Consider the following 23428-nt stretch of genomic DNA (forward strand, 5'->3'; position numbering starts at 1 on the left):
ATCAGTTCAAGCACTTACCATCATTGAGATGTCGTCACCCAGCGAAGCTTTCGTTTTGAGCGCTGCTTCGCTGTTACCGCAGTCTGAGCTTATTTGAAGCTGGAATTTCCTGGGAATGCTAGCACCAGTAACTTCGACGTTCAATTCTCTCGACTTCTTGTTTTCAGGCTGCAGGGTGTTCTTACCGTTCCAAGAGACCTGCAAGTCCTTTCCGTCCGCGTCCACGAATTTCAACTGAGCCGAGTTCTTCTGGTACGTCAACTGCTCCAGGTCCAAATCCTTCACGTCAGCCTTGTAAGCGAGTTTCCTTGATGGTCCACCTTTGACCGTGTTGTCTACCAGCTCAGTGTCCACCAAGATGTCGTACTTGTTGTCCTTTTTCGCGGAATTGCGTTTCATTTTCCAGACCAGGTAGCGACCGTTTGGCAGGGTGGTGTCCACATCCAGCTGCAGTTGACCATCCTGTAAGGATCCTTGCAGCTTGCCCTTCCCGTTCAGCTCCATTTTGTAGGTGAGAACCTCCAGGACGTTCTTCGTGTCCACGGAGTTCTTCGTGATGTCGGAGACGGTGGACAGTTTCAGGCGTTTAGAGGGATCTTTCTCGGCGTCGTAGAGAATCTCCAAGTTACCCACGTGCTCAGATCCAGATATGGCCAGGTCAGCGTTGGCTTTAACCTTGCGATTGATCTTCGGGAAGTCAACGTTCAGGTTAGCGTTTCCTTTGCGGTTTTGGTAGATGTACTGACCACTCGCAGTCACGTAGTTCTTCAGATTGAGGGTCAAGCTGCCACTGGGGTTCGGTGTTCGCGTGGTCTTCAACAGGAATTCAATGTACTTGACTCCGTCCACCTTCACGAAGACGCGTGAGTTAAGCGCCTGTGGATTAGCTTCCAAACCGGTGTCCATCTTCACTTTCTTTCCGTTCAGGTTCAAGTCACCGTCAAGTTGCACGTTTATGTTATTCTTGCTCACGTCGTGGGTCACCGTAGCGTCAGCTTCGTATTTACCACCCGGTTTCAGAACAAGGGAGTTACTGAATTTGCTCTTGTGCGCGTCGACGATGGTACGCTTCGACTTCAGCTCCACGCCGTTCTCCATCAGTTCAGCCTCCAGCTCGATGTCGTAGTCGCCAGGTTTCTCCATGTCCTTCTTAGCGGATAGTTCGGTACCGAACTTGAATTTCTCGTATTTTACCTCGATGTCACCGCTGACCGACTTGCGAGTAAGTTTGCCTTCCACCTTCAGTTTCATGTTGAGTGCTGGGTAGGTTAGCTCGTTAGACATGGACAGGACCAGAGGAGTCTTAGGCCCGATCTTATAAACGGCTTCTTGGTTCAAGGTCAGTCGGTTGGTCTCGGAGTTTGGATCAGAACCATGTACGAAGATCAACTTGTTCTGTAGGTTGTCCGGTTCCCTCTTGTATTCCCACTTCAGATTGAATCCAATGTTGGGGTCGGTAGATGGTATGGCGGTCACAATCAGGACGTAGTTGTTGCTGGATATCTGCTTTCCGTCCAACTTGAAGATTAGACTCTTATCGGAGTAGCTGAGAGACGAATCCACGGTGACTGCAGTAGGTGTGATGGTTACGTCACCGTCCACGACGACCAATTTCTGCCCACCGACCATCAGGGCGACCTTATCGAGCATGAACTTCTGACCACCTTGGTGATCGGCAACGTCTACGGTACCCTGCACGGTATACTGTTGTCCAGACTTCAGACCAGTCTTCGCTGTAGCGAGTTTTTCGATATGTTCAGGTACCCTGTACTCCAGCACAGGTTTGTACTTGCCTCCGCTGGCCAGCACTCCAATACGACCGTAATATTCTATCTGATCGTGGAACGCAATGAGGGAGAGGGTGCGTTCTTTAGGATTGTTCTTGAGTATCACTTCCAAGGAAGCCTTCTTGATGGGTGAGTCGAGAGAGACTTTGGCGTACTTGTTGGGCTCGAGGCCTGCCTCCAGATTCAGGGCCACACGTCTGTTGGTTTTGCTGTTAGGCGTCTCTACCAGAATCTCGAAGGAACGTTTAGCAGCACTTTCAGTGTTCAGGTTAACCCTGAAGTGGTAGCTGCTCACATCGTTGTTCTCGACTGTGATCGCGAACTTGGCCGGGCCGCTCAAGGGGAACATTGGTTTCTGTGAAATCGTAGCGAGGTCCTCGTACGGGTAGGTGAGTTGTCCGCAAACGGTTAGACCAAGGAGGGTTGAGAATTGGTCGAAACAGTCCGAGTGCGTCTTACCCTTTCCAAACTTGGGAGCAACGTATTTTTCACCTTTCGGGCCGGAACTCAGCAACAGTTCGCTGCTCGCGCTGATCAGCTCTTGCTTCTTCTTGGGTATACCGAAATTGACGTCGATGCCGTTGCCGTTCAATACAGAGACAGTCATGTCCGTGCTGCTGGCCGTGTGAAGAGTACTGATGAGTTTCATTCCGGATTCAGCGTCCAGACCTTGGACGACCATGCTTCCGATGATCGTGACGGATACACTGGGATCGAGGGCGATTCTGAAGTTGGCGTTTTTCGGGTCTTTCAAGATAGCCGGTATGTCGAGTTTGCCGTTGGTTTTCATGCGCAGCACGCTAGTTCCTGTCACACCGAGGTTCAACGAGCTTCCCAAGTTGGTTGGGTACACCAGCTCGGCGTCGAGGAACTGCAGGTAGTTCTGAAGGTCGAAGTTCAGGTTTTTGACAAGGTCGAAACCTTTCTCCAAGTTTTCGAATACCTTATCGACGATGGCTTCTGGAGTTAACTTACTACTGTCACCTTGATAACTGAGATAAGCGAGCTCGACGCCGAATAGTTTGACGGAAAGGTCAACATCCAGGTCCTGGTCAACCTCGTTGTTCCTCAAGTGAACGTTCTTCGCGAATCTGTCCAACTCTCCTTGTTTTACCTCGCGTTTTCCGCGAACAGCCTTGTCATATCGTTCCTTGATGTATTCATTGAGGTTTTTAACTGAGCTGACACCGGATTTCTTCAACTCCTCGATGTTCTTCTCCCAGAGTTGTCCTTTGGGTCCAAGGTAGCGTTCGATCACTCGGTCCAGGTTCTCCACGCGAGTTTCCAGTTCCAGGAAGTTGAAACTGCGTCCGAACAAGTCCATTGTCATGTTCAGGCTTGTCGATCGTGGCACGAAGCTGTTCTGACTGTAGATTACGTTGCTCTCGGCGCTGGAGCCAGCACCAAAAGCACCAAGCTTGTACGAAAGTTCATCATTGTAGGAGAATTTCCGGAAATCTTCAGGGAACTTGGTTCGTGGTTTGATTAAACCTAATTGATTCTTAGCCGCCAGTTTGTTAGGATCAGTAGAAGCTCTAAGATTTCTCAAATGAGTCTGGATGAACGATCCGACTTGGTTCACGGTCTCCTTGTCCAGCACTTCTTTCAGTTGGTTAGCAACATGAGGGCAAGGACAAGCGACCAAGGCGAGATAGGTTTTAATCCTGACCTCGCTATCTTCCTCACGGTCGGCCAACACCTTAAACGCAATGTTCTTCCACTTCATCGAACACCTGTTGGGCAAAGCCCCGAGAGCAGCTACTCGGACGCGATTCCGCACGTTCTTGTCGGCGGCGATGTTTGCAAGCTTCTGCAGGGTCGCATCATCGAGGAATTGCGTGTTGCCCAGGGCTTTCAGGGCAGAAACGACAAGATTCTCTTGTTCCCTGGTCTTAGCCTTGCCATTGCCAACCTTTTCGCGAATCTTGTGCACAGCCTCCTTCACCTCGGCTACGTTCTCGCAGGAGTGCTCCTGGCAGTACTTGCCGATCACTTGTCCGACACCCAGGTAGCCAAGTCGAGGTAAATTAGGTTGGTCCAGCAGACTAGTGGCGGCCGTCACCGCAGGCAGATTCATGTGACGTACTAAGGCCAGACTGGCGTAGAACAGAAGCTCCTGGAGACCGGAGAGTTCCTTGTTCTTGACTAGATCGACTCCAACTTCTACCGCCTCGCCGCTGCCCGTTCTGAACAGGGTGTCCAGGAACAGTTTCTGGTCGTCCTTGTCGAAACCTGCGCCTTGTTTGATCTTCTGGTAAACGGACATGATGTCGTCCTTGCTACTTCGTCTGAGAACTTTCACCAGCTCGGCGAATTTAGTGGCTGCTTCCGGTTTCACTCCTGAAGCTACTTCGTCTTTGGTGGCCTTCAGTGCATTGGTGATGGCTTCCACAGATGATTTCGGTACCGGGTGAGGTCTTTCGAAGATCAGGGATTTAGGCAGCGACACTGCGGCCGTTGGACTGTCAGCTTTCTCCTTCTTCAGGACCAGTTTGGTGTCCACTGTGGTCTTAGCTCCTGCGTTGCCGTTGCTGAAGGGCCTCAACTCGTACAACTCTTTAGATGAAGCCTCGGTCAGTATACCCTGTTTGAAGCGTTGCACGATTGCTTGCTGCGACCCGAGCAGAGGGGAGGATTTCATGCCCGCTGAAGTGTCTACGCTAGCTGATATCAGACCCTGATTGAGGTTCTCGCGATAAGAACATTGCGCTAAGTTCCTGTCCTTCCTGACAGTCACCGTGTCGCCATCTTTGCGGAAGTTGAACTCCGTTAGACAGGCTCCCATCACGTCGGTCTGAAATTGTTGTCACGTTATTCTCCAACGAAGTGATTAGTAGTAAACTGAGGCTAGGACAATGTCAAGGTAGTTTGTGTTGCTTAGAATAAACTGATAAGATAATCGCTTTGTTTCGAGAATACCTCGTGGTGAGTCGTTGAACCGCTCTCTTCCATGACAGCTGATTGGAACAAGGAGACAACTGCTCTTTTGATGTTCAGAGACGCTTGGGAGTCGCCTGGCTCGGTGCACAGCTCCGTGTCAATGTGTCCGTCATGGTAATTGAACTGTACCGCGTACTTTTCGAGGTCTGGCAAGGACGCGGGCTAAAAGAATATGTTGCATATATTAGAGAGAGCAAATCTGGCTTTCCTAAAGAAAATGTGGCTAGAAAGGGTGATCAGTACTTATTGATTTGAAAGTTTTAAGATGAAAATTTTATAAATTAGAAGACATGCATTTGGTGACCTTGGGATTTATGGATTTAGAGATTCTATTCAGGCGATAACACTGTTTGACGATAGAGCTCAATATATTTTCAGGATATCTGAAATTCAGTGGGTAGATCAAAGAATTGGTTTACCGCTCCATTTAACTTGACGTTCTTCAGTCGCAACTGATGGACGCAGTTCGGTTTGACAGACATTTCCACAGTAGCGGACAATCGGAGGTTAGCAGTCCCTTGTGCATCGGTAACAGATGTCTCTGACGTGCCATCAAGATTATATACGTACGTGTGCCCTTCCTGATACGCTTTGCTCGGATGCACTGTCACGCAAAAGATGGGAGAAACGTTATACATCGATCTATCAAATATGCAGAGGTAATTGGAACTTGGACCGCGTATATTTTTACGCTAATTAGGCGTTCACCTAGGACCCACTGAAGAATTGGGGCCTCATAATATCTCACGTTGTTTTAAAAGTTATTACGACAGTATTATTAAGTCTACAGTCATTAAACGTTAAAAATAGGAATTTTTATTTTCCAGTATAATTCAATATTTATTAATTTTTCTGTTTTCATTTGATTTTGGTTTTGTAATTTTAAACTGTAATAATATATTATTGTATTATATATTATGTATAAAATTATAATATACTATAAATGCTTATTTTATGTCTAAAATTATAGTATATTATAAACGTATATTTTACGTGTAAAATTATATAAACATGTATATCATAAATATTTAATAGTGTGTAAATTAAATATATTAACATAAATTATATGTAACAATGAAATTATAATTATAATCTCAATACAATATATTATGTGATGTAATATAAGTTAACATATCCCAAAAAAATTGCGTTCGTTTTTAACAAATATTACACTTATTCTTTTTTGCATAAAGGGGCCCCAATTTTCAGTTGTGCGGGGCCCAAAAAACTGTAAACATGGTCCTGAGTAAAACAAAAAGATTGGATACTTACTTCCACGACAGCCGACCGTGCATTTGCCTGAAACAACAGAAACGAGACTTATTATTATACAATATTAAAAATCAGATTATACATCAATTTTGTCTAACGAATTTTATAATTCAAGCTCCTAATAAGATCCATTTATGAACCACAATTGCTTTTTATATGATTTAACTACCTCATTTGTACTTCAATTTTGATACCTGAATATTTACATTTTTATCATTTTAATTCTTTAGGATTTTATTCTGTTTAATTCTTGATAGGACGCATATGTTACGTTGTCAGTACTTTAACATACGACGCACCTGGTGTGTCGTTCCTTACGTTAGCTTAAGACGCACCCGGTGCGTGGTCTACTATTCTAGCATGAGACGCACTAAGTGCGTCTTCCATTACTTTAACATACGACGCACCTGGTGTGTTGTTTGTTACTTTAGCTTAGAACGCACCCGGTGCATCGTCTACTATTTTAGCTTAGGACGCATCAGGTATGTCTTCCAAATTTTAAGATACGACGCACCTGGTGTGTCGTTCGTTATCTTAGCTCAGGACACACCCGGTGCGTCGTCTTCTGTTTTAGCGTAAGACTCACCCGGTGCGTCGTTATACTAAAACGAATTAAATCCATCATTAATTTTATAATTTCTATACATTTTATTTCTATTATTTTACTTCTGCGTGCTTACTTTTGGTAGGACGCAGAGGGTTGCTTGTTATTTTAGCACAGAACGCACCTATTGCGTCACCTGTTATTTTGCCACAAGATGCACTTAGTGCTTCGGTATTACAAAACGCGTTAAACCTTTTGTTAACTATTTCTACAATTTCGTTATATTTTATTTATTTTATTTTACTTTTGCGAGCTTCTTTTTGTTAAGACGCATTAGGTGCGTCGCATATTATTTTAGTATGGGACGTACCTGGTGCGTCGTTACTGTTAAACGCATTGATCTTTCTGTTAAAAGCTTTTATAGTTCCTACATATTTTGTTTTGTATCATATTACTTCCACAAACTTCTTAGCAAGACGCACCCTGTATCTTAGCAAAGGACGCAACCATTGCGTCACTTACTTTAGCATAAGACTATGTGCGTTATTTATTACTTTAGTATGAGACGCACCTGGTGCGTCATTTATTACTTTAATATGAGACGCACCTGGTGCGTCATTTATCACTTTAGTATGAGACGCACCTGGTGCGTCATTTATTACTTTAGTATGAGACGCACCTGGTGCGTCATTTATTACTTCAACAAGGTACGCACCCTATGCGTTATTCATTTTAAACACATTAAATCTCTCATTAACCAATTCGAAATATTAATTTCGAATTAACTCCCTATATTAATTCGAAATATTAACCACAATCGAATTAATAAGTAAAAATTCGTTCGATTTAAGTACCGAATGCAGCTTTTTATTAATTTTAATTATCCTAACTTGTTTGATTGCTTGGCCGTCCATCAATTTTGGTAACAATTTACGGTGAATAGAGTCGTGGGGTCGGGGACCGGGTTCTTAAATCAGCCACTTGAATTCGTCATTAAGGGGTTCGATAGCAGGTCCCCACCGAGATTTGTTTCGACGGTCGCATGATAATGTGTAACAGCATAATAACCGAGAGAATCATTGTCAATGACGTTGTAACAACATAATAACCACGCTAATCGTATCGTAATCGACGACAATATAATAACGAAGACAACAAAACTGTAGACACGGCATCTTATGAATGCTGGTTCATCGTCATACACCCGGCCAAAATTTACCCCTCGCATAAACAATCTTTATATTCTTCAAAAATTTGTATTGTATAGTATTTTATTGAATTCGATAATTTTGCAAAAGGGACGATAGAAGGCAAGCTTTACAGAGTGGTTTAACAAGATTCGGTATTACGAACGGAGAAAAAAATGCCACTTTTTCTCTATTTCTTGGGATTCTGCTCAATGCGCGACAGTGTGGGTGTTAATCCGTTCCGTTCGTATTTAATCGCCACGAGACTCCCTCGAGATGCCTTCGTTCCTTTCTGACCCCACACAGAATGGAAGTTTCCCGTCGTTGAAGGATTTCTCGACGTGACTGGAAACGCCGATTCCCCTTTTCGAATGGCCTTTGATAAATTGACCGCGTAAAAAAAAAGAAACGAAAGGAACGGTCCTCGCTTCGACCCGGAGGGCAATCACGTGCGCTCGAAATTCACTGTTTGCCCGACTCCTGAATAATTTTGCACTGTCCACGGAATATCCGTCCCAGACAAAATCTTTCTCTAATACCTAGTCACATATGAACACGATTGTTGAGTCATCGATTTTGATCAAACTTTTTTTCGAGAAACTATCGCAACCTATTTCACTGTTTTTGCTAACAATCGTTATTTCAAGAAGTATTCAGTTTAGTAACATTATAAATAATAAATTGCTTGATGAAATGGCGAGGGATATAATAGCAAAGATGGTAGATCCTTCAATTACTGCGTCACGAGTTAAAAAACCTCTTGGGTTCGATAATTTTTTTCCTTTTTTTGTTCATTTTTCTTCATCTTCTTTTATTCATATATTTTTTAATTAATTGTAATTGTGTGACATTGCGGTTTATTTTTGTTCAAGATTTACCAAAAAAATTGTTACCAACATCAGTGACCCAACGATTATGTCTTCTGTTGCTATATTTATTATTAATGAATCGTAAGAAATAATCAGTAATCAACGAAAGTCGCTCGGAAATTTCTAAAAAGCCGAATTTCGCGTTCGAGCACGCTTAAAGAATTGATCGACTAAAAATAAGCGTTTCAAGATCGAGGGTCAACCGAGTCAGCGATTATCGCGTTATCGATGCGACCTTACTTGATGAGGTTCAGCCTCCCTTGCACAAATATGCCGTGGAGTAATCAACTCCGCGGATAAAAATGTAATCGATTATAAAAGCGAGTCAATAAGATTTTTTATCGTTTTTCTGTTTGGTCGCTTTGCCCGAGTACTGCATATCGTGCACCACTGCTGGAATAAATGATTAATCTGAACGTTGTTATCGCGGCTTGAGTGCTCGGGAACAAGCGACAACTGTTCGATCGTTGTTTAATATTCCGGCGGGCGATTAAGCGAGAGAACGTCTTGATCATAAGAATACTTTGTTGGGCTCTGCAATTGTTTCACCGGTTATTGCATTTTTTAATAGCGAAGTAATGGAGGATGGTTAAAAAATGGGCTCTTCAAGACTTGAGTATTTGCATTGTTGCACGGTAATGTATTTAGCACGGCAATATAACGCGCGGTATAGGCCGCAGCAATATAGTGAATGCAGCACAATATACAGCGTGGAGATATACATACGTATGCGTCAGTATACAACGCGATGATATGCAATGCTGTGATGTACAGAGAGTTAATGTACAGTGCATTGATTATGTAACACGTTCTTATATAGCATATTGATAGAGAATGTAGTGATATGCAACGTGTGAACATATAAAGAGCTGATATGCAGTGTGCTGATACATTTCCTGTTAATGTGCGGTGTGTCAATATAAAACGCGTTGATGTACGAGGTGTGACCCAAAAGAAACGAGACTAGGTGTATAGCTTGAAAAAACAATGGAGTTGGCAGCAATTGTTTTTGTGGCATCATCCCACGTACCTCCTCTATCCATGTTGCCAATTTCGATTGAATCGGTCATACCATTTGCAACTGCATTCTGCCGGAAAAATGTCTAACGTAAAAACCGAACAGCGAATAAACATCAAGTTTCTTGTAAAATTTGTTGAAATCTGTTGTAACATGTGATGAGACGTGGATTTTTACCTATGACCCAGAAAGTAAGCGCCAGTCAATGTAGTGGAAGTCTCCAGGATCCCCAAAACCCAAAAACGCACGCATGTTAAAATCAAAATTTGACATTAATGGAATTGTAATGATTGAGTGTTTTCCCAGTGGTCAGACTGTTAACCAACACTATTACATTGAAGTACTAAAAAGACTTCGTGAAAAAATTAGGAAAAAATGGCCACAGTTGTGGAGCGATGGATGGCTGTTGCACCAGGACAATGCAACCGCTCACACGGCACTGTCTGTCAAACAGTTTTTGACCAGCAAAAATATTACTGTGATAGGGTATCCTCCTTATTCACCTGATTTGGCTCTATGCGACTTTTTTTTATTTCCCAAAGTTAAATTTTGCTTAAAAGGAACCCATTTCACCTTAGTTAAAGAGGTTCAGGCAGAAACGGAGAATCTCCCGAAAGGACTTCCAGAAACCTCATTCCAGAATTGTTACCAGCAAAGGCAGCGCCGAATGCATAAGCGTGTGAATGCTGAAGGCGACTACTTTGAAAGTGATAATGTCACGGAGAACTGAATCTGAAGATACAATGATTTATTGGACTAGTCTCGTTTCTTTTGGGTCACACCTCGTACACTGTATTAGTATGCGAAGCATGAATGTACAAGACTGTGATATGCAACGCATTAATGTACAGTTAATGTAATGTTGATATACAGTGCATTGACATGCAATGCGTTGAGATACAATGTATCGATTTACAACGCGTTGATGTAAAATGCATTAATATGCTCCGTACTAATATACAGTGCACTGATATGCAATGCGTTGATGAGCAGTGCACTGACGTACAACGCGTTGATGAACAGTTCATTGATATGCAACGCGTTGATATACAGTGCACTGATATGCAACGCGTTAATATACAGTGTATTGATATATAAAGCGTTGATATAAGATATATTTATATACGGCAGTATTATTATACAGTATATTGATATACAGTAGGTGATATGCAGCGCGTTGATATTCAGTGTATTGACACGTAATGCATCAAGTTACAGTGTAATTGCAAATAGAGCGCATTAATACATAGTTTATCAATATAGAGATCTGATATGTGATGACATGCAAGACTGCGTCAAAGTAGAGCATGACATTAAAATGCGTTAACACTTTGATGCTTTAAAGTAGAGCACGTTGACTTTAGAGCACGTCGATATTGGAACTCGTTAATGTCAAAGAGCGTCGACATTAGAGCAAGTCGATATTAGAGCAAGCAGACATTAGAGCACCATAACATTACAGCGTTTTGACATTAAAGTATAATAACGTTCGAATGCGTCAAAAAAGAATATGTTAATATTATAAAGTATTTCGATATTACAGCGCATCGAAAATACAGTACTTTGACATGAGAGCGTGTCGATATCAAATTAGGTTGACATTAGAGTGCATTGACAGTTCAGTTTATCGAAATAGAGTACGTCGATATTAGAGTAAATTGCTATCACAGCACGTTGACATTAGAGTGCGTTAACACTTGAATACATCAAAATAGTGCACATATTAGAACAAGTCGGTAGAACATGTCGGTATTAGCACCTTGACATTAAAGCACGTCAACGTTAGATTACATTAACATTTGAGTACGTCACCGTTTATAGCGTATCCAGATTAGAGCACATTCACATTAGGTTGTGTCAGCAATTAAATACATCTTAAATTGCAATTAAATACAATACGTCAATATTAGTGCCTGTTGACATTACAGTTTTTATTTAAAAACATCAAGATTTAGCGGACCAGAATTACGTCACGTTATTGTACACTATTTAAATATCACATTAAAGCGCATATCTATATGTCATATTACAGCACATATCTCTACGTCACGTTCGAGCATATACATACCTATACGTCACATCAGAGTATACATACTCAATATATGTATATGAACAGATACTCAATATATTTACATTCCATACGAAGAGTTCAATTACAGCAATTAAGATGAATAGATACAATTTAAAGTTCTACACCTTTTCCTTTTTCTTTAGAATAATAGAAAGAGTAATTTAGAAATAAGCGCACTGTACGTAACTTAAACCTTTTTGTCGCAATGGCAGCGATTTTAGAAGATCACTTTAAAGCAGAATGCGGCAAGAATAGCCATCAGGCGAAATACCGCAATGTCTGCACTCTTTTGTAAGAAAGGTCATGATAAATTATAATAAAAGGCTGAGAGTTCGGTGTATTTCCTGTCACGTACGGTCGCGCCATTTTTCCGTTTTACTGAATCCAGATTGGATTTACCCAGGATACAGTTCGAGGCTCGGAAAAAATTGAAACTAATACTGATTTTGATCGAACGACAATTTTTATCTAATTAATCTCACTAATATTTGCAAAATCGTTTCACGGATTATTATAATTTGATATTGAAATTAATACCGATTTCGACCAATTAATTTTTGCCTAATTAATCTTATTAACATTTGCAACATTGTTTCATAGATTACATAAATTAAAAATTATTAACATAACTGGAAAATTCTAAGAAATATGTTTATAATATAGGAATATATCAATAATGACAGAAATTAGTAAAAAAACAGCAATGTCTGAAACAAATTTTTATCCGATTAATTTGAAATTATTTGTACCATGGTTTTGTTAACTTTTCTAACCAAAAAATTTTATGAAATAAAGTAGCGTTTATAACTCTAACATTTCAATGATAAGAATGCTAAATAACCGGTAACTAATAATCTGTAAATTAAGTGTTTATCTAATCATTTTTATAGTATTGTACAATTTTGTTAGCTTTCCTGATTATTATAATAACTTGAAATTTTAATTTACAAATTATTCAAATAAATTATAATTTAATTTACAAATTTGTTGGTAGTTACATTAGTGCTAATTATTGTAGTGTCGAGATAAATAAAAGAAATGTTATGTGTATTTTGAAATCAAAATACATTTTTCATGCGACTACGAATTAGGGTTTGTCACATTTGACCTGCAACGTGCGTTACGGGTCAGACTCCTTATTGCGAGTCAAGGGGTTAATAAAATAAATTTAGCGATGTAGTACAATGATGTACATATAAATAATAATCTCAACTAAATTTTCATCTAATCGGTCTGAAATAATTTGAATCAGTTTTGTCAATATTTCTAACCTAAAAATTGTCAAGATAACCTGAGAATTGATTGTATCGATAACATTCTAGAACATTCGAGAACTTAATCCGCGTAATCCGTCGAATTCTCCGAGGTGTCTCGTTAACAATGCAGTAGATACCACAGATTCTCGGGATTTCGCGATGAAGCGACAAATTAATCGGTCGGCCGCAATTGTAGCATCTCCGACCTTCCATTATCCGATTATGAGAGATTTGCCGCAGTACAGCGTAAATCGGCGCAAGGTTACCCCGTGAAAATCGCAACGTCCGTTTGAAATTATACTCGTTCCACGAACTTCTCGACGATTCTTGGAGCGATTACTTGCCATCGTTGAAAATGTCGCGACGAGTTTGCATGAATAAATACCGAAATGTCACGAGAAATCCAAGAACAAGATCCACGGGCTTAGTGTTCCGGAGAAGCGTCTTCGTGCGCCGCCGTGAAAATTTCCTCTTGGAAATGAGAAAATCGCGAGATGAAAAGATACGTGGAAGTACGCAACCGGTGTATTGTATCTGATCCATTTTATTGGGAAGTGGGGACGTTAGATCAATTTACCAAATGTCCGGTTTAACATGGGGGACCTGTAATCATTTCAATGATATAGACCTCGTTCCAGCTGGTTATGTACCGCAAGATACGTGTATTAACTGGACGAAGAATTTTAGATATTTACTTTTGTCCCGGAAAATGAGTCGTTTGAATGCGGGGCATTTCTGAAGAAAATGAAGATAACAGATGAAACAATATGATATTTTTTCCTGTAGTCTGTGGTCAAACTAAGAGTTTCCTAATATTTGATGGTTAGGTGACTGACGGTGTTAGAAGGTACGCGTTCGAAGTACGCTGAATCGCGATGCATTTTCCCACGTATCGTTTTAATCGTTATAACTTTTTCATTGTTGTCAGGGTTCAAATCACTAAAGTCGAAAAGAGAAACATTTATAGTTTATTAAATATTTACTAGTTTATTAGTTTATTATGTATATGTGCAACGTAACATTCAGATATTTTTGACACTTTACGAGCACGTGCTTATTGCAGACAAACGTTGCGTAAACTGCGTTACAAGATCGCCCGAAACAAAATAAAGTAAAAGATGCGCACTCTTGCGTCCGATTCGGATAACACGTGTTTTCACGTCAAGCATGAAATGAGTCGTTTATTTTGAAAGTGAAGCAAGTCCATTTTTGAAACAAATGAAAATATATAAAATTTCGTGTGATATTTGCATCTGTAAACAATCTGTAGCCAAAATGATTGAAATTCTAATATTACGGTATGATTTAGCTCCGGTAAATGGTAATACGAACAATGCTGTCAAAAACTATTAATTGTATAATATTGGCATAACCTTAACATGAGCGGGGACCTGTAAATCTATCTAGGTATCATTGCTTTTATTGTTAGCTTGCAAGTTCTAATTCAGTTTCTAATTAATACTCAACAAAGTTGACACAGTTCTTGTTTCAGTATTGGTGCACAAACCCCTTAACAATTTCTGCGTTATTCAAAAATTAATTACGAATAGTGGTTTATTTTATTTAAAAGCGTTTGATTCAATGTTTTCAACAAAAATTGTAACTGTGATCTGAAGATGAAGGTAGGTAATAATAAAAAAATAAAAATACCTTTTTGGGTAATAATGACATTCCAACAAAATTTATTTGCAAGGACTTTTATTATTTGTAGGTTTATAGAAATGAGATTCATGGGAATTGGTAATAAAAGAAGAATCTTGGAATCAGGATTTGAACATGAAGACAATTCGAAGCAAAATAATTAATTAATTAATTAATTATGGATTATAGAAATTATTTATAATATTTCACTAACACTTAATTGATAGTATTTTAATAACACATTTTGTTATTGTTAATTAATAAAGTATTAATATTTTATTAAGACTTAATTAATAATATTTTATTAAGATTTAATTGATAATATTTTATTAGCACTTTGTTATTGCTAATTAACGAAATATTAATAATATTTACTAATTAATTAATATTTATTAATATTTACTAATATTTAATATTTATTAACACTGTTGACAGTTTTACATTATATGACAACATAAAAATTATATTAACATAATTTTATATTATGTAAATGTTAATAAATGTTCCTCTTCAATTAACATAAACAAAAATATTATTTGCATCAAAATATTTCTACAATAATATAATTAAATAAAAGCCATACATTATCCACATTTACATACAAATTGTAAAAACAATAAGATACGAATCGGTGTCTGAAGATTAGTTTTCATAAAAAGAAAAATCAACGAAGCGTTAATGGAAAATCAATGGTGCTAAATATATGCTTCACTGAATCATTTTCGAGGTTGGTCGCTTTATCGATTCACTATTCCGTGTGATACGTCTTCATTACCGGAATTATGGCGGTTCGAAAGCGAGGCTTACAATTCAGGGTGAAACATTGTTCGAAATGAGCGAGCTTTTTGTGCGCTCATCGCGTGGAAAACTACACGGCTGCATATCCGTTTATCGCGGCTCTAATTATCTTGGATCTGTTACGTGTCTGGAGCTTCATTGAAAATTCATTTTACCACGTTGTTCGTGTTACACTTGACCGATCGCTCAACGTTCCGGTTGATTCTCTCGTAGTGCGTTGACGATTTATTTGCATATGGTGATGTAGGAAAAAGAAAGACGTTGTTGGGATTTTGAAATTTTGGGTTTTTAGAATATTGGGATATTGGGATTTTGGAATACTGGGATTTTGGAATCTTGGAACTTTGGGATTTTGGGATTTTGGGATTTTGGAACATTAGAATTTTAAACCTTTAGGATTCAGAAAATAGAGATTTTGGAATATTGAAATTTTAAATACTTTTAGATTTGGGTAATTTTACAGTCTTGGAACTTTGGAATTTTGGGATTTTTAGATTTTGAGAATTTTACAATTTTTGTGCTTTGGAATTTTGAATTTTGGTATATGAAAATTTTGGAATTTTAAAGCTTTAGAATTCAGAATATAGGGATTTGGGATTTTGGAGTTATATATATATATATATAAATTATTTATATACATATTAAACACTTTCAGATTTGGGGAATTTTACAATTTTTGAGCTTTGGAACTTTATATTTTCGAATTCTACAATTTTCAAACGTTAGGATTTGCAGATTTGAGATGTTGGGATTCTGGAGTTTTAGAAATTCAGAATTCTAGAACCTTGGAATTTTGGGACTCTGAGATGGGATTTTTAAAATTTTATAATTTTAGGTTTCTGAAATTGCATTTTTAGAATGTTTTTTGAATTTTTAGGTCGGATTTTTAGAATTTCAGAAATTTGAAGTTCTGAGATAAACTTTTCGAATTTTAAGATTCTGGGATTGGCTTTTTACAATTTTCTAATTTTAAGATTCTGGGATTGGTTTTTTTGCAATTTTAGAATTTTAAAAATTTTCTACCTTAGATATTTGGATTTTGGTATTCTGAGTCACGAATGTTTGAATATTTAAAATTTTAGAAATTTTTTAATATTGCGATCGTGGATCTTTAGAATATGAATATTTTAGTGTTTTGAAATCTTGCAGTATGAAATTTTTAAATTCTAAGATTTCAAATTGTTGAAATACATTTAATAACCAAACTAAAAAGAGTAAATTATTCCATTGACCACGAGTTATTATTAACCCTTTTTGCAAAGGAAAATCTTCTTCAGAAGGACATCCTCCACCACCCCTTTCAGGGAGTGACACTAGTTACGAGACCCCCGTTACATAATCAACGTTCTCCCTGTTACATCCATATATAGCACGTAAAAAGGAAAAAAGGTGTAGAGAACTCTAGAGAAAGGTCTCCTTATATCTTAATACCTTTGAAGGTCATCGATGACCCTCCCAGGCAATGTATTTTCTTATAAAAGATGTAGTTTCAATGTGCTAAATACAGTACTAAAGATTTCTAGGGAAAATGGAATAGTACGCTGGGGGTTGAAAAGTTTCGGACCACCGCTAAATGAAGAAGTAGAGGACATTACATAAATCCTTATTTGTTTCAATTCTATGCTATGGTTTGATCAAAAGGCTTTGATATCGTATACAGTCCCTGGTCATCAAATTAGGAACACTATAAATTTTCAGCATTTTTCACGTTTTCTGTAAAATTAAAAAGTCTGTTCGAATTGTAATGATATAATTTATTAGCTACTAACATGATACTGCTACTGTACATAACATTATTAACACATGTTAATATCTTGTATTTCCACCCTTTGCTTTGGTGATAGCTTGTATCGGACATGCTCTGTATACATTGATCATATGCTTTATATCTTCATTATTTTCCCAAATATCTGTAATTCTTTTCAACTCGGATAATGTGGTTGGAGAGTTGTAAACTAATCTTTTAGGCTCCAGACATTTTCTTGGGCATTCACCAAATTTCACCTAACGTGCTATCGGTACTCGAGCCTAACGTAAACGCTCACACGGTCCCTAATCGTTCATCACCCACACAATTTGTTATTAAGATAGTAACAAATTGATATGTATATATCGTTATCAACGTATTTAGTAATAATTTGCATGAGCTAAGACAATTTTCTATATGTGACATAAGGTTGTAGCCATAAAGTGAAATTTTTGTGTGTGATCCTAATTCGATGACCAGGGACTGTGCATCTTCAACTTGTACGTTCATAACGCTGTATTTTATTTATGTTTGAATATGAAGATATAGGTGAGAATAGTTTAGAATAAAAAAAGGTGACATTATTTTTCTAGCAATAAATATTCATCGTTATAACAGTGTGTATTAAACAATTTTGTACGATTATTTTTTAAAGAAAATTCTATTTAGTAATAATAAAACTATAATTTTTAATTATAATAAATTTCGCTTCCTTATAAAATTTGATAACAATAATAATTAATTAAGTAATCATTATTGTTACATATTAATTTTTTTTTATAAAATTTAAACACAAAGATTTATTCAAAAGATTTATATCTGTATACGTAATACAAGACTGAAAGAGTTATTCAGTTATTATTAATAATTAGTTTATTATAAATTATTATAAGTAATAATTAAACACAACCGTATTAAACACGAATAGTATTCAAATATTAATCAAAACTGAATAAAGATATTAGAAAATCGTTTATAAATAAAAAATATTTAAAAAAACCTAAATACAATAAAATTTTTTGAAACGAACATTTACAAAGGAAATTGTAGTCTACTCTCAATATGTCGCCATATCCCCCAAAAAATTCATGATGCTCAGCACTGCACGTCGATAGGTGAAAATATTGTCAATCCAATTTCAGAGAAAATCGTTCATTTGTCGCGCTATTGATGGCTTTCAATTTTTATGGAACCTGAATTTAGTTACACGAATCCATAAAGGCCCACCCCATCTCATAACTCTGCGTTTCTCAAATCAACTTTTGAAAAATTCATTAAAAATTTAAAATACGTTTCTCTTTTTATTCCTTTTTATCCGAGAAAAATTTGACGCACTTGGAAATTACTGTTCCACATAGAAATTCGTCTCTTATTTCCTTTTTTAGAGATATTTTAGTTCAACGTTGATTAAATTTGCAAGTATAAAAGAATTTATTAACGAGAAAGGATCGTTTCAGAAATTTGGTAATTGTTTTATTTAAAAAGTTGAACGTTGAAATTCAACATTCGAGATAATTCAAGGATCTTTTTAAATGTTAAAGTGTGTGGAACAATAACTCAGCATTTATTCAAACATAATAAATAACAATTTATAGTTCAATTAATTACAATTTTTATGTGTAATTTATTTTTAAACGTTCTTTACATGTAACTGTACTTTAAAGAATTATGCTGTTGTTAACATTTACCAGGAACGGTATACATTTTTATATTCACTTGATACTTTTTTATCAAATTTAATAACTAATAAATTTTTACCGTATCACCAAAACACATAAATTTATGCACAGTTAATAATAAACACAACAAATTATTATTTTGTGTTACCTAACAATATTACTTAGTATTATCAAATTATATTTATAAGAACACATTATTATATTCAATTACTACTTTTTTATCAAAGTTAATAACTAATAAATGTTTATCATCAAAACAGTTAAAATACACACTCAATAATTAATGCAGGAATATCTTTTATTAATTAACCTTGTTATTTTTCAAATAAAATTATTAGTTTGTATTATCTAACATTACTACCTAGTATTATTTATTAGAAACAGTGTACACTTTTATATTCGATCGATACTTTCCTATCAAGCTTACACGATGAATAATAATTACGCTTTTACGTACAATAAAAAGTACATTATTTAGTAAACGAATAACTTTTTTCAGGATTTTTATATTTGCTCGATACTTCCTCTAAAATATCACGTTTATTAAATTTCGAATTTTTACTGTAACACGTGCATCATAAAATTCCGTATGAAATCTCGTGAAATGTCAGGTGAGAGGATTTCACGAATAAACGATGTTGTGCCTTTTTTCCACGACTTTATCGAACGTATATCCGACACAGTTAGTTAACCAGAGCAAAAAAAGAGATGATTAATTTTCGCATATTCGCGTTATCGATTAAGGCTCAAGAATAAGCACCGTATACTCCGCATGATTTTAAGCGACTCTGGTGGAAAATTTATCCTTGTTTATCTTATGGTGTATTGATCAGGAGAAACAAGGACACTAGTGATTGCAGTTCCACAAATGTACAAGAATACTGCTTCGTTTTACCTGGATTTTGAGCCGAGAATTTTGTCATGATTTCTTTTTCAAAATATTCTTTATATAATTCTTCGATGCGATAAAAAGCTCAATTTCGCAATTTCATCCTTAAACCTTCACGAGAAGGAAACATGCAAGTTTTTATAGAAGAAATTTTTTCACGTCCCATTTCCCAAATAGCGCTCCTTACAGCACCGAAGAATTGTACAAAGAATATTCTGAAAAAAATCATGACAAAATATTGCTGGCTTCAAAATCTTGGCAAAATGAAGTCGCATTTTTGTACAGTTTTGGAAACCATATATCTACTCTCCTTGTCTTTCCTGAACAGTACATTACAAGATAAACAAGGACCGCCAGAGCTCATCAATTTTCCGCCAAAGGCCTCAAAAATCCCCAAGAATAATACTCGGAATATTCGGTCACCAGAACAGGCCATTAAGTTTTTAGCGATTTTTAGGAATCCGAAAATTACAGTGCTGGATTAAAGATTCAAACCGCGTATCTAAATATTATATTGTAAGCATAGGGATTTTGGGGATTTTGTGCTTTGGGGATCTATGAGTATGGGAATCTAGGAATTTATCGATTTAGAAACTTGAAGAGATAAAAATTTGTGTAGGGTCTTGGGAAGTTAGGAACTGGTTTAGGAACTTGGGAATTTAAAAATTTGGAGGCTTTAATGTCTGGTCATCATTGATATGGAAATCTAGTGATTTAGAGGTTGAGAAATTTAGGAAGACGGTCCGTTATAGATCTAGGGATCTAGTGATTTAGGACTTCAGAGATATCGCAATCTACTTAGATAATCTAGATCTAGTAATTCTTGAATTTTAGAATTTGGAAATCTTAATATTTGGGGATATAGGGATTTGGGTATCTAAGAATGTGGGGAATTTAGTATTTGGTGATCTAGAAATATGGGGACTTTAGAGTTTAATGATATATTAATATGGGTATCTAGGGATTGAGCAGTTTAGAAATTTGAAGACTTCAAGATTTGGTCATCTATTGTTGTGAGAATCTAGGGATTTAGTAGTTTAGAAACTTTGGAAACTTGATCTAGGGATCTGGATATTTGAGAATTTAGGAATTCAGAGATGTAATGAAGGGACTTGGAGATCTAATAACTTTTAAATCTCAGAATGTGGAAATCTTCAGCATTTTTAGCTTATTTTTAACCAATAACCTTGAACAATGACACTTAATCAGAATAACCTGATACACTGGGACGTTAAAAACGCCAGTAACTAGAAATGTGTCTTACAAAGAATCTACTCATCTTTAACTCAATGAAAATTATAAACAATCTTCAAAAGTTGTTCTAACATATTTCACAGCTTATTTCAATAAATTCAAACGTCAAATATAAAAACAAAATTCCCAACCGTGAAAAAATGAAAAAATGGCGGATTTCACGGAAAAATTCAGTTTTATAAAAATTCAATTTTAATATAAAGAACTAAAATTTTATATGAACACTCTTGAGATACTGTTGAATTTTCATTTCAGTGAAATTAGCAAAAATAAATGTATTGAGAATTCGGTAAGCAAGTTCGTGTATTTATCGATTACTTGTAAGATACCGCACGATTTTGATCGGATCTTCGTATGTTAGTAAAACAAAATCTATATATTTCTTCGCTAGTGTTTTTCTGATATAAGTTTTCACAGTCCGAGTGCGCATGCGCGTGAGTAAATCTGCGTGCGCATCCTTGTGCGCATGCGCGCGAGTGTGCGCATTTATGTGCATGCGCGTGTGTGAACCCGTGTGCGTATAAAATATAATGGGTTATTTCGAATTGCATTTTCAATATTCATAAATCAAATCTAATTAACAAATTTTAAAGAGGTCCTACCAAGTCGTTTTTCTTAAATAATAAATTCATTTAGTCTTTTAAAAATTATTGTGTTATTTGTGTTATTTTAAATATAATAATATTCCATCAGATACAACAATAAAAATTCTAATGACCAAAATTGAAGCTAAATTGTCATTTCATGCCCCAGTGTCGCCATTAAGGGTTAACCATAAAAACCACTTTGTATTTTTGCAACGAAGTTCACTACAAACCTTGTTTACCAAGCTATTTCGACTATCTGCCCCTTAACGACAGATAAAAAGAGTATTTTCTTCGTCGAAAGATAAACGTAGGACCAATACGGGGAAAGCGTAATCGCAACCGGCATTTAACAACAGCGTCCGTATTTTTTTAATGTACGCAGTCCGAAACTGACCATTCTAATTTTCCATGACTGCTTCTTTAAAGAGGAAATGAAATTCTGATTAAATCGAAATTGCTCTGTACACAACGCAATGGAGCTTTGTAGAGCGAAGAACAAGAAATGTGGGAGCTGCTCGGTGAAATTCGTTTCCAACTTTTCATTAGCGGCGCTGTAATTATTTAGCGAAATTGATTTTTCTAATGGAACAGTCGCGACGGGCTTTTGTTATCGTGACAGCTAAGATGAGTTCAAGCTTCATTGGGAGCATGTTTGGGAAAGTTTATGGAACTTTGAGCATTTTAAATTTCGGAATTTTTATTTTTTTAGGTTTATATAAAGTATTTGGTAATATGTTAGTGTGACACATTATCATCATATTGTCATCATAATATGGCATATATCCAGAATATTTGGACTGCTTTTGGATTAGAAATTTTGAACTTTACGTGGTTAAATATGTATAATTTTTTACATTTGAGAATATTGATTTTTTCGAATTTTTAAAGTTTGAAATTTTTAGAGCTTTAAGTATGAAAGTTTCGACTTATAAGAATTGGAGATTTTTAGTTTTTTATGCTAGGAATTTTGGGCTCTTTTCAATTCAGAAATTTGGACTTTTTCATGTATGAAAATATTTACATTTTTAAACTTAGAAATTTTTATTTTTTCAAATTTGGAAATTTCGACTTCCAAATTTATAAATTTGGAATTTTTCAAGTATATAAATTATGACTCCTACAAATTTATAAATTTGGAATTTTTCAAGTATATAAATTATGACTCCTACAAATTTATAAATTTGGAATTTTCTAAATATGGATTTTCTCAAAATGAAAAATTTTGAGATTTTAAATTTGGAAATGTGGGTTTCTTTATCAAGTTACTTAATTATTACAGTTTCGTTTTTACTCATTTCCAATTTACAAATTTTCAAATTTTCAAATGTACAAATTTTGCAATTTTCACATTATCAAATAAATCTATTGATTAATTTATTAAATTTCCTAATTTATAAATTTATGAAATTACAAGTTTGCAAAAAGTTATAAAATTTTCTAGTTGTCTAGTCTTTCTGTTGCAAATTTAGGACTTTGGAAAATCACAAATTTTGTAATTTATAAATTATCAGATTTCTCAGTTAAAAATTTAAAAACGTAGAAATTCTTAGACCTTTTAATTTTAAATTATCCGGTTTTTTAGTGGCAAATTTAAAAATTGTCAAATTGTCATCTTACCTAATTTAGATGTTGACAAATTTATTCATAAGTTTCCAAATTACCAAATGTTGAAGATATCAAGTTTCTAATTTACAAATTCATAAATTAACAAATTTTCAAATATTTATATATTCTAATTTATTAAATTCTTAGTTTAGAAACAAATTTATTCACAAAATTACACATTTTTAAATTATTTCTCAGTTTTGAATCTTCTTAACTTAATAATTCACCAATTTTCCAATTATCGAGTTATCATATTATCAAATGATCAAATGATCAAATGATCA

General features: G+C 36.1%; 1 protein-coding gene and 1 long non-coding RNA gene across 2 annotated transcripts in view; one reads left to right on the top strand and one right to left on the bottom strand.

Moving 5' to 3' along the window:
* The window catches only part of apolpp (retinoid- and fatty-acid binding glycoprotein apolipophorin), a 57262-nt gene that overhangs the window by 20488 nt on the left and 13346 nt on the right, over positions 1 to 23428 (bottom strand). The window contains exons 2-5 of the mRNA XM_012292766.2: positions 6000 to 6026; positions 5147 to 5331; positions 4707 to 4889; positions 19 to 4581 (exon numbers count right to left, since the gene is read on the bottom strand). Coding sequence (XP_012148156.2) covers positions 19 to 4581; positions 4707 to 4889; positions 5147 to 5331; positions 6000 to 6026 — 4958 coding nt within the window. The remainder of the gene's footprint in view (positions 1 to 18; positions 4582 to 4706; positions 4890 to 5146; positions 5332 to 5999; positions 6027 to 23428) is intronic.
* LOC105663498 (uncharacterized) lies at positions 13777 to 14868 on the top strand. Its single transcript, XR_001096966.2, has 4 exons — positions 13777 to 13791; positions 14008 to 14351; positions 14425 to 14566; positions 14656 to 14868. It is a non-coding gene; the product is annotated as an uncharacterized LOC105663498 (long non-coding RNA).

This window comes from Megachile rotundata, chromosome 15 (assembly GCF_050947335.1).
Source record: "Megachile rotundata isolate GNS110a chromosome 15, iyMegRotu1, whole genome shotgun sequence".
NCBI classification, from domain to species: Eukaryota; Metazoa; Arthropoda; class Insecta; order Hymenoptera; family Megachilidae; genus Megachile; species Megachile rotundata.